The sequence below is a fragment of the Boleophthalmus pectinirostris genome, unplaced genomic scaffold (genome assembly GCF_026225935.1).
Source record: "Boleophthalmus pectinirostris isolate CB_2022bp ecotype Guang Dong unplaced genomic scaffold, ASM2622593v1 HiC_scaffold_9, whole genome shotgun sequence".
Lineage (NCBI taxonomy): Eukaryota > Metazoa > Chordata > Actinopteri > Gobiiformes > Gobiidae > Boleophthalmus > Boleophthalmus pectinirostris.
In genome coordinates this window covers 38,773,288-38,785,787 of record NW_026571541.1, presented here as the reverse complement: position 1 = coordinate 38,785,787, position 12,500 = coordinate 38,773,288, and the positions used below count along the sequence as shown (strand labels likewise).

General features: G+C 39.4%; 1 protein-coding gene across 1 annotated transcript; it reads left to right on the top strand.

Moving 5' to 3' along the window:
* The first annotated feature begins 7,157 nt into the window (after positions 1-7,157).
* LOC129412628 (P2Y purinoceptor 14-like) lies at positions 7,158-12,285 on the top strand. Its single transcript, XM_055166731.1, has 5 exons — positions 7,158-7,474; positions 8,861-8,926; positions 9,057-9,141; positions 10,508-10,722; positions 12,174-12,285. Exons 3-5 carry the CDS (start codon positions 9,061-9,063, stop codon positions 12,283-12,285), a joined length of 408 nt encoding a protein of 135 aa, XP_055022706.1. The 5' UTR covers positions 7,158-7,474; positions 8,861-8,926; positions 9,057-9,060.
* The last annotated feature ends 215 nt before the right edge of the window (positions 12,286-12,500 follow it).

Genomic DNA, 12,500 nt, shown 5'->3' with positions numbered 1-12,500 from the left:
CAAGTAGAAGGTGCAGGATTTTACATCATTTGTCGCTTTTTTCTTCTGAAAACTTTAATATTACTTCAAAATGAAAGAAACTATTTCTATAAAATATGTCAGTCCTTCCAAGAACATTTTTATCATTTTAAATACATTTTTTTTAAAATCCTGTCCCTTCATCAACAGTTCAAAGATGGAATAACACAAGATATGATGAAATACAAACATTTATTTACATGATTTTTGGGTCTTTGAAATTTGGGAAATAATTTTTGTTCCATGTTTCATTCATGGTCTGTTTAAAACAGGTGGAACTTTAGAACCAAAAATGGAACAGAAAAAAGGTCAACAGTTTGATAAACTAGAGAACATATGTATCTGTTCAATACACTTTTATATCAGATCAATTAACTTGAAGTTTTGGCCTTGTTGTTTACTTCTGTTTGACCAGGACCAGATACAAACAAACATCCTGCTCCTGTTTTCCATAAAAATACATTTTTGTTCTGTGTATTTGCTGTTGTACATCGAGTTGATTTTTTTTTTCAGTAATTTACAAATGTGGGTGTGGTGATGATAAAATCAGACAGACGTGTGTGTGTCTCTGGATTGTTTAGTGTGAATTTTGTCTTTGACTTTTGTTCTCTTTTCATTTGTTTTTCTTTCTTTTCTGTAAATGTTTCTTTTGTTCATGTATTAGGACCGTTTCAGTCTGATTTAACTCCTGTCTGCTCCTGTCTGCTCCTGTCTGCTCCTGTCTGCACCTGTCTGCTGCTCTGTCTGTCTGCTCTGTCTGCACCTGTCTGTCTGCACTGTCTGCTGTCTGCTCCTGTCTGCACCTGTCTGCTCCTGTCTGCTCCTGTCTGCTCCTGTCTGCTCCTGTCTGCACCTGTCTGCTCCTGTCTGCTCCTGTCTGCACCTGTCTGCTCCTGTCTGCACCTGTCTGCACCTGTCTGCTCCTGTCTGCTCCTGTCTGCACCTGTCTGCACCTGTCTGCTCCTGTCTGCACCTGTCTGCACCTGTCTGCTCCTGTCTGCTCCTGTCTGCACCTGTCTGCACCTGTCTGCACCTGTCTGCTCCTGTCAAGCATAAAACACAACATTATACATTTAATGAGGAACAAGGAGAAAGGAAAAGTCGGCCCAAACTAACAACAAAGTGTAACGAAGAACAGGTGATATAAAACTCACTCTCAAACACACATCAAGAATCTCAGACTTCTGATCATTGTGCAGTTCACACTGAGAAGGATTTTCTGAAAAAGTGAACATCAAACCTCCATGTTTGTTTTCCCAGTGGGATGTGTTTATTGTCAAAGTCGATCTTTTCAAGTCTTTTGAACCATTTCACTTTTGTTTCTGGTTCTGATATTGTCATATTTTAGTTTTGGGATTCGAACATCGTAATTGTTGTGGTTGTTGGATCCAAACAGCGGAAAACGACTCGAGACATTTGTTTGTGAACTTCATAGATGCGTGGAGAAAAATCCCGCACACCGTCTTACTCGCAAATAATGAAATTTATTAGGACAAACCGTGCAACGTTTCGGCACGAGGCCTTGCACAGTTTGTCCTGATAAATTTCACCATTTGCAAGTAAGACGATGTGCGGGATTTTTCTCCATGTTCTTGGGCTGCTCCCTCTCCTCCAATGCACATCTCCAGTAACTGATGTGCGAGGCTCTCATTCTTTCATATCGTTGGCAAACTCCATAAATGCAAAAGTGAATCAGATGTTTGTGACTCGAAATTGTGTTCAAACTGTTTCTCTTCCCAACGGAATTGAAAACTAGTGAAAGGTGAAGGTGATGGGCAGGATTGATCCACAGGAAGAATCAAAAAGGAAACATTTCTCTGACTAAATCATCCTGAGTTTACAGAGAACATTTTGTATGTGGAGCAACAACAAAGTAAAATCCTGATCCTTCGTTCAACCTCGGTTACGAACTTAAAAAGTCGACGCCAAAGTGAAAGTCTCCAACTGTTCACCAAGAAACACCTTCCACTGCAAAGACCAAGACGTGATGTTTGTGTAAAACCACAAGAACAAGAAAGTGCAGCTCAGTCTGTTTGTCTTCTGCTCCTCAACATTAACAAATGGTATCCCACTTTGATGGTGCAATACAAAATGTTCTCTGTAAACTCAGGATGATTTAGACAAATGTTTCCTTTTTGGTTCTTCCTGTGGATCAATCCTGCCCATCACCTTCACCTTTCACTATTTTTCAATTCTGTTGGGAAGAGAAACAGTTTGAACAGAGGTTTGAGTCACACACATCTGATTCACTTTTGCATTTATAAAGTTCACAAACACATTTCTCGAGCCGTTTTCCGCTGTTTGGATCCAACAACCACAACAATTACGATGTTCGAATCCCAAAACTAAAATATGACAATATCAGAACCAGAAACAAAAGTGAAATGGTTCAAAAGACTTGAAAAGATCGACTTTGACAATAAACACATCCCACTGGGAAAACAAACATGGAGGTTTGACGCTCACTTTTTCAGAAAATCCTTCTCAGTGTGAACTGCACAATGATCAGAAGTCTGAGATTCTTGATGTGTGAATTGACACACATCAAACAACGAACACTTACTTGTGTAGGACGCACACAATTCACACAATCAGAGGACAGCAAATACAAAAAAACAAGCAGGTAATAATAGCGCCACTAAACACTGCTGCTTTCCAACCGACTAATAGTCCAAGGCGTCTTCTGATTAAACGAGATTCCAGGTGCACAACAAGTGAGCAGAGACAGAGCGTCAAAGTCTGTGGCCACAGGGGGGGGGGGCTTTTCTACAACAGCCGGTAAGTTCAGCTAGTGCGTAGAAATGAAAATGACCATCACAAGATTCCGTACAAAATGTCCTTTGAGTGCAGTTCGATTCACTGTGCCCCGGCGACTCAGCGCAAGTAGAAACAGTTGGTGATATCTGGGTTTCACGTGACGTCACAGGGCCACGTTTGTCAGCGCGAGAAATCAGATGGAGGCAGGAAGTGAACTGACTGGAGGAAAATGCCGATGTGTTGTGTACAGTGTTGTGGAGTAACAGATTACATGTACCGGGATTACGTACGGTAACTGTATTCAGTTACAGTTACTGTTGCAGTGAGTGGTAATTGGATTACAGTTACTTTGTTGAAATAAATGGATTACAGGACAGTATTTTCCTGTTTTCACATTTTGGGCTAAATCCCTTTTTTTTTGTTGGTAAATCTACTCATTGCCAAACACTAAACCAGGACTAAAACCAGGACTAAAACCAGGTCTAAACCAGGTCTAAACCAGGTCTAAACCAGGTCTAAACCAGGTCTAAACCAGGACTAAACCAGGTCTAAACCAGGACTAAAAGCAGGACTAAAGCAGGACTAAACTAGGACTAGAACCAGGAATAAACCAGGGCTAAACCAAGACTAAACCAAGTCTAAAACCAGGACTAAACCAGGACTAAACTAGGACTAAAACCAGGTCTAAAACCAGGACTAAACCAGGACTAAACCAGGACTAAAACTAGGACTAAACTATGTCTCAAAAACAGGACTAAATCCTGCTGTGTGGACGTGTTTCTTCTTCTTCTATCTTCTATAATATTATTTTAATTTGGTTCAGTAAAATTAAAATCTGGACTTTTTATTTTCTTTTATCAGATAAAACTTCTTATGTGAAGATTTCCTCGTCTTTGTTTCTCTACAGCAAATCAAGTAATCCAAAGTAATCAGATTACATTACTCACTTTAAGTCATTTAATGGATTCTGTTACAAACTACATGTTGGTGTGTGTAATCTGTAATCTGTAGGGGATTACATTTTAAAAGTAAACTTCCCAACACTGTCGCTGAGAACTTCATATCCCTGTGACATGATCAAATGGAGTGACAGAATCTTACAAATGCGAAACGCAAAATTGAACTTTATTTAATTTAATGAACCAGGAAAAATACAAACACCCATGAGCTCCTTTAGCGTCGGAAGCTCGGGAAGTTCAACCAGCGTGAGGAGAAATCCACATTAAAATCTTCTGCATAAATAAACTCAACTTATTTTTATTACGTTTTATTATTATTATTATTATTATGATTGTTATTATTATTATTATTATTATTATTATTATTATTATTATTATTATATTTTATTTTATTTTTTTCTTGTTTTGTAACCTGGATTGAAGTGGTGGGTTTTTGTTCATACAAATTCTCTAAAATAACCGTGATATCAGCAGCAGTGAAACGCTGGAGATGCGCCCGTGTCGACCGTCAGGTGATCACGGTTGAAAGGACCGACGCAGAACTCCACCCTCCATGGGACGAAGAGCAGCTGACACCCAGTCGCTCTTTGCAGACTCCCTGTTCCACGGACTCTGGGATCTCTCAGGGGCGGTCCTAGATTCCAAGTTCTAGCCCAAGATTAGTCCTGGTTTGGTCCTGGTTTAGACCTGGTTTAGTCCTGGTTCAGTCCATATATGGTCAGTGTTGGGAAGTTTACTTTTAAAATGTAATCCCCTACAGATTACAGATTACACACACCAAAATGTAGTTTGTAACAGAATCCATTAAATTACTTAAAGTGAGTAATGTAATCTGATTACTTTGGATTACTTGATTTGCTGTAGAGAAACAAAGACGAGGAAATCTTCACATAAGAAGTTTTCTCTATTAAAATAAATAAAAATAATAAAAAGCCCAGATTTTACTGAACCAAATTAAAAATATTATTGATAGAAAATGAAGAAACACGTCCACACAGCAGGACACCTGGTTTAGACCTGGTTTTAGTCCTGGTTTAGACCTGGTTTAGATCTGGTTTAGTCCTGGTTTAGATCTGGTTTAGTGTCCGGCAATGAGTGGAATTACCAAAAAAAAAAAAAAAGGATATCGCCCAAAATGTAAAAACAGTTAAATCCCTCTGTGTAATCCATTTATTTCAACAAAGTAACTGTAATCCAATTACCACTCACTGAAACAGTAACTGTAACTGAATACAGTTACTCATCATTTGTACTCTGATTACATAACTGTGGTACTTGTAATCTGTTACTCCCCAACACTGTATATGGTGCAAATCTTCAGCATCTTGGCAGTTATTTTGTTGAGAGTAACTTCAAAGTTCTGTAATAGTCGTGTCATGTTTTACATTTTAAATACAGTAATATTATAATGTAACAAATGACTTTGAAATGACAGAAACAAGTCATAAATATCACATTACAGTTTTAAAGTCATTTGACTAACAGTGTTTATTTGGGATATTGAAACTGGTGCATATATACACGCACCGTGACGAAACCGGGAAACAGTGTCCCTCGTTTATCGCAGGGGTCATGTTCTAAAAATAACCCGCGATCGGTGAAATCTGTGAAGTCCTCTACTTTATATTTTACAATGATTCTATCTGTTTTAAGTCTGTAAAAGTTGTTGTTGTTGTTGTTGTTGTTTTTTTGTTGTTGTTGTTTTTGTTGTTTTGTTGTTTTTGTTGTTGTTGTTTTGTTGTTGTTGTTGTTGTTTTTGTTGTTGTTGTTGTTTTGTTGTTGTTGTTGTTGTTGTTGTTTTTGTTGTTGTTGTCATTGTTGTTGTTTTTGTTTTGTTGTTTTTGTTGTTTTGTTGTTTTTGTTGTTTTTTGTTTTTGTTGTTGTCGTTGTTTTTGATATCATTGTTGTTGTTGTTTTTTTGTTTTTGTTGTTGTTTTGTTGTTTTTGTTTTGTTGTTGTTGTTGTTGTTGTTGTTTTGTTTTTTGTTGTTGTTGTTGTTTTTGTTGTTGTTGTTTTTTGTTGTTGTTGTTGTTGTTTTTGTTGTTGTTGTTTTTGTTTTTGTTGTTGTTGTTGTCGTTGTTGTTGTTGTCGTTGTTGTTTTGTTGTTTTTGTCGTTGTTTTGTTGTTGTTGTTGTTGTCGTTGTTGTTTTGTTGTTTTTGTCGTTGTCGTTGTTTTGTTGTCATTGTTGTTGTTGTTGTTTTTTTGTTTTTGTTGTTTTTTTGTTGTTTTTGTTGTTGTTGTTGTTTTTGATGTTGTTGTTGTCGTCGTTGTCGTTGTTGTTTTGTTGTTGTTGTCGTTGTTGTTTTGTTGTTGTTGTTGTTTTTGTCGTTGTTGTTGTCGTTGTTGTTGTCGTTGTTGTTGTTGTTGTTGTTGTCATTGTTGTTGTTGTCGTTGTTGTTGTTGTGTTGTTGTCGTTGTTGTTGTTGTCGTTGTTGTTGTTGTTGTCGTTGTTGTCATTGTTGTTGTTGTTGTCGTTGTTGTTGTTGTTGTCGTTGTTGTTGTTGTTGTTGTTGTTGTTGTCGTTGTTGTTGTCGTTGTTGTTGTTGTTGTTGTTGTTGTTGTTGTCGTTGTTGTCGTTGTTGTTGTTGTTGTTGTTGTTGTTGTTGTTGTTGTTGTTGACAGGGAGCTTGGTCTGAGTGGAGCTGAAGCCTGTGGTGACGTCACACTCACATTGGACACTTCTTTTCACACACTGTGGAATATTTGTGTTTGACTTTGTGAAATGTGTTTTTGAGATGTACTCGTGCTTCAGTTTGTGGTGTTTTTGTAATTTTAGCATCAGCGTTGGCGTCGACACACAAACGTCTGTTTCAGAAGTGAAGTGTTCATTTTATTTCTGGACTTTTTATCATGTCAGTGTGTTTCACCCTCAGCTTCCTGTGATCTGTTATTTAAAGATTTACTCAACGTAACACGACTCAGCAAAAAAAAAAAAAAAAAAACAGAGATCGAGAGATTGAGAACAGGAAGTAAAGACACAAACAGAGAGGCTGCTGGGAGATATTACACACACACACACACACACACACACACACACACACACACACACACACACACACACACACACACACACACACACACACTGCAGCAGCTCCGGCTGAAAAGCTCCTGAAACATCAAGATGTGAACGTGGCCCAGGACTTTACACATAAATCAATATGATCAATATTTTTATCAAGGCGAGTCTGTAAAAACTGTTCTGTAGTCGCAGGACGTCCCCACCGTCCCAAATATAATAACCAAGCTGTGTGACTGACAGCTGCAGCGACCAATCACAGAAGAGCATCCTGTTTCCTCATCAGATAAAGAACTGACAGGTGAAGAGAGGCACCAGTCTGAGTTTAGACCTGGTTTAGTCTGAGTTTAGTCTGAGTTTAGTCCTGGTTTAGTCTGAGTTTAGTCTGAGTTTAGTCTGAGTTTAGTCTGAGTTTAGTCCTGGTTTAGTCTGAGTTTAGTCTGAGTTTAGTCCTGGTTTAGTTCTGGTTTAGTCCTGGTTTAGTCTGAGTTTAGTCTGAGTTTAGTCCTGGTTTAGTCCTGGTTTAGTCCTGGTTTAGTCCTGGTTTAGTCTGAGTTTAGTCTGAGTTTAGACCTGGTTTAGTCTGAGTTTAGTCTGAGTTTAGTCTGAGTTTAGTCCTGGTTTAGTTCTGGTTTGAACATTTGATTTGCAAAGGTCTGTCTACACATTCTCAGTTTGTTTCCTGAAGAGGCAAAGTTGAGGGTTCAACGCCGACAGAGACAGGTACTGTTATATTTACTACTACTACTACTACTACTACTACTACTACTACTACTACTACTACTACTACTACTACTACTACTACTACTACTACTGCTACTTCATATTTCAGTTTGTGGATGGTTTTTGTGTTGCAGATGTTGAGGTGTGAATTGATAATGAATCTTGACTCTGATAGAAATAATCAGTGTGTGTGTGTGTGTGTGTGTGTGTGTGTGTGTGTGTGTGTGTGTGTGTGTGTGTGTGTGTGTGTGTGTGTGTGTGTGTGTGTGTGTGTGTGTGTGTGTAACAGACATGAGTTCAGTGTAACTGAGCAGAAACTCATCTTCCCATGAAACACTTTGCATTTCAAATGAGTTTGACTTTATTCTGCAGTTTTAAATGAGTCAGAGGAGCAGAGACGAGGCAAGTTTATTTTTATAACACAATTCATACACAAAGTAATTCAAAGAGCTTTACAGAATAAGAAATACATGAATATCACAATAAAAACAAATCAAAACATAAATAATCATCATGAAATTAAAAAGAGAGAGAGACATTCATTGAATAAATGTGAGAGAAGAGTGCAGAATGAAAACCTTTGAGTCAGAACAGAAGCGTTTAGTCCAGGAGAGTCAAACTCATGTTGTTCCGGGGGTCGTGTCCAACCGACTCTGATCCAAAGTGTCCGGATCAGAAAACTCATGTCATATAAACCCCAAAAATAACAAGAAGTTCAAATATTTGTGCAGAGAAACACAAATCTATTACACAAATCTTTTTTAATTGATGAACTCTTTCTTTTACAAAATATTATAATATTATGAACAACCTGAAACTTTAAGAAAAATACAATTTCAACACAAAAGTTTTAACATGAACTTGTCTGTAAACAGGAATAAGTCCATTTTTGTTGTAAAATCCTGCACTCGGCTCCACTTTTCTCATGTTGGACATTTTTCTGATGAGGGTGTCACGGTCAACAGTCAAAACGATCGTCCTTTAAGAGCGTTTGGAAAGAGACAAGTCTTCATTTGTGCTGCTCTGGTGGGAGGGGCCACGTACAGAGACGCTGGAGACGCTGCTGTGATAAACACCACAGAAAATTAACACCATTTTAATAGAAAATATAATTAAAATATTTTAGTAGAAAATCAGCTAAGGGCCAAATTAAAGGTGTTGGAGGGCCGGATCTGGCCCTCGGGCCGTATGTTTGACACCTGTGGTTTAGAGTTTGGATTTAAACAGAGTCAGAGTCGAGTCTGTGTCTCATGTTCAGACTCATCCAGGTTTTAGCTGCGTGAACCTGAAACTCTGCCTCTCTGAGTTTGAGTCTGTCTGTCGTGACTCTTGAGCTCCTCAGAGTGCAGATGCTTCATGTCACAGATGATCTTTGACTGTGTTCAGACTCGTCCTTCTGGTCCGGACCTGGACTCACAGCAGGAGCATAAACCGAAGAACAGCCGACAATCTGTGAGTCAAATCCATTTTAAAAGTCTTAAAATTTAGGTTACACAATGCCACAGCGTGGGAGGGCATCTGACACACGGGGTCCGGGAGTGTGGGAGTGTGGGAGGGCATCTGACTGTGTGGTCTCTCTCAGACAGATGGAGGACAGGCTGAACTCATCTTCTCGTCCCTCAAACCTGTCGTCGTCTTCAGACTTCAGGAGCGTCTTCACAGAGGAGGTAACAAACTCACTCTGACTTTAACACTCGCACTTTAACACTCGCACTTTAACACTTTAACACTCACACTTTAACACTCACACTTTAACACTTTAACACTCACACTTTAACACTCGCACTTTAACACTCGCACTTTAACACTCGCACTTTAACACTCGCGCTTTAACACTCGCACTTTAACACTCACACTTTCAACTTTGATTTACAACACCACGTTTAAAGAGCAAACATGAACCATGTCCAAACAGGATTAAACCAGGTCCAAACCAGGTCTAAACCAGGTCTATAACAGGTCTATAACAGGACTAAACCAGGTCTATAACAGGTCTAAACCAGATCTAAACCAGGTCTATAACAGGTCTTTGGCACATTTTTCATTCATATTTCCGGGTCTGTGGTTTAACACCACAAGGTTCACACGAATTGTCAGAGCACTCAAATAGTTTATCGCCGTGAGATAAAATAAGTTCTGATGCTAAATGAACATCAGTGAGGGGGATACGCCACCTACTGCCTCCACTCAATGTCATTTCTCTCCAGCGACTAGACCAGGAATCAAAAGACAATAGACGGTTTACAAGAACCCCAGAAGTGTGAGTTCAGGCACCAGCCAATCAGTGAAGAGTCATATATTCTGTGTTGTCGACGATTCCCAAGATCCCCGAAGATTTAAAGCCGGAACAAAGAGAATGTTTGGTGAATTTTATCAAGGGGAAAGACGTTATTGTTCTTCTTCTTATGGGATTTGGGAAAAGCTTAATAAACCAGTTAATCCCATTAATGGAGCATTACACACGTCACAACCAAACAGCAGCGATTGGTTAAATAAAAAAAGTACCCGCCTACTGTCGAGCGAACAAATCCTAATGCTGTGAGGTCAGACGGTTTCTACAAAGTGAAACGGGCTGATGAATCAGGCTACAAGTGGCCTGGGTCACATTTGAAAAAATCGGATCTGTGTAATTTTTTAATTTATTTTTTTTACCATTTTGCCAATAACCATTTTGACTTTATTCAATAAATGTCAACATTTTATCTCTAAATCAAGATCTGGACGTTAATAACAGATCGATCAGGTGACTTTGCTCCCTGAGGTGCTCTCAGCGTCTCAGCATTACAAAGCGTTCGCTCCCTGTTAAACCAGAGGTGTGGGCGGGAAGGGGCGTTACCTTCAACAGCCTCGCTCCTGATTGGCTCTTTAGTCCCTGTGACACTCGCGGTCAGAATTCAGCTCCGGATTTGCCACTATAATCGTTAGACTTGATGAGTTTCATTTGGAGCTGAAGGCTGTGGGTGACGTCACACTCTTTACAGGACGAGACTGTATAGTATATATGTGACTCATCGTTTTGGGCATTTCCCTCAGGTCCTGCCCCCGCTCTACCTGGCCCTGTGCATTGTGGGATTGCTCCTGAACGCCGTGGCCTCCTTCGTGTTCTGCCGCGTGCCCTCTGACGCCGCCCTGGTGGTGTACCTGAAGAACATGCTGCTGGCCGACCTCCTCATGCTCCTCTGCTTCCCCTTTAAACTCCTGGCCCAGCTCGGGGTGGGAGGCTGGAGACTGCACGTGATCATGTGCAGGTACTGGACCAGGACCGGACCAGGACTAGACTAGAACTAAACAGTTTTGTCTCCATGAGGCACACTTAGAACCTGGGACCGACTCATTGGGGGGGCAGGGCTGGACTCGCTGCAGTCACTGGAGCAGCAACTTGTGCAGCAAAACATAAAACTTACAGTTATATCACCAATAACATGGTTCCTGAAAACTGGAACCATCACATCCCTCCATCACATTCATCACATCCTGACATCATCACATCATCACATCATCACATCATCACATCATCACATCCATCACATCCATCACATCATCACATCCATTACATCATCACATCCATTGCATCATCACATCATCACATCCATTACATCATTACATCATCACATCCATTACATCATCACATCCATCACATCATCACATCCATTACATCATCACATCCATCACATTATCACATCATTACATCATCACATCACATCACATCATCATCATCACATCATCATCATCATCCACATCATCACATCATCATCTACATCATCACATCATCATCCACATCATCACATCATCATCACATCATCATCATCATCATCACATCATCACATCATCATCATCACATCATTCCACATCATCACATCATCATCCACATCATCACATCATCATCACATCCATCACATCCATTACATCATCATCATCATCCATCATCATCATCATCATCATCTACATCATCACATCCATTACATCATCACATCATCACATCATCATCCACATCATCATCATCACATCATCATCCACATCATCATCATCATCATCATCACATCATCACATCCATTACATCATCATCATCATCATCATCATCATTACATCATCATCATCACATCCATTACATCATCACATCATCATCATCACATCATACATCATCACATCATCATCATCACATCATCACATCCATCATCACATCATCACATCCATCACATCATCACATCCATCATCATCATTCACATCATCACATCATCACATCATCACATCATCATCACATCATCACATCCATTACATCATCACATCCATTACATCATCACATCATCATCCATTACATCATCACATCCATTGCATCATCACATCATCACATCCATTACATCATCACATCCATCACATCATCACATCCATTACATCATCACATCCATTACATCATCACATCATCACATCCATTTCACATCATCATCATCACATCATCACATCCATTTACATCATCATCATCATCATTCATCATCATCATCATCATCATCATCATCATCACATCATCATCATCATCATTCACATCATCATCATCCATTACATCATCATCATCATGTTCATGATGTTGGTCAGGTTCATGATGTCGGTCAGGTTCATGATGTTGGTCAGGTTGATCAGGTTGATCAGGGTCAAACCAGACCTAAACCAGGACTGAACCAGTTTTTTTTTTTTTTTTTTGCAGGTTTGTGAGGGTCTTGTTTTACTTCTCCATGTACACTGGAATCATGTTTATGGGTCTCATCAGTTTGGAACGATACGCCAAGATCGTCCGAAACTCCCAACCCACCGTGTGAGTACTACTACTACTACATCTAGTACTACTACTACATCTAGTACTACTACTACTACTACTACATCTACTACTACTACTACTGCAGCTCAACATGTGAGAGTACTACTAATGCTGCTGCTGTAAGTAAATTAAAATGAAGTTCAGGTGATACAAAATGTCCTGTTTATTCTTTAGGTATCAAACATAGTTCATGTCTGTAGGTCTCAGTCACGTCCC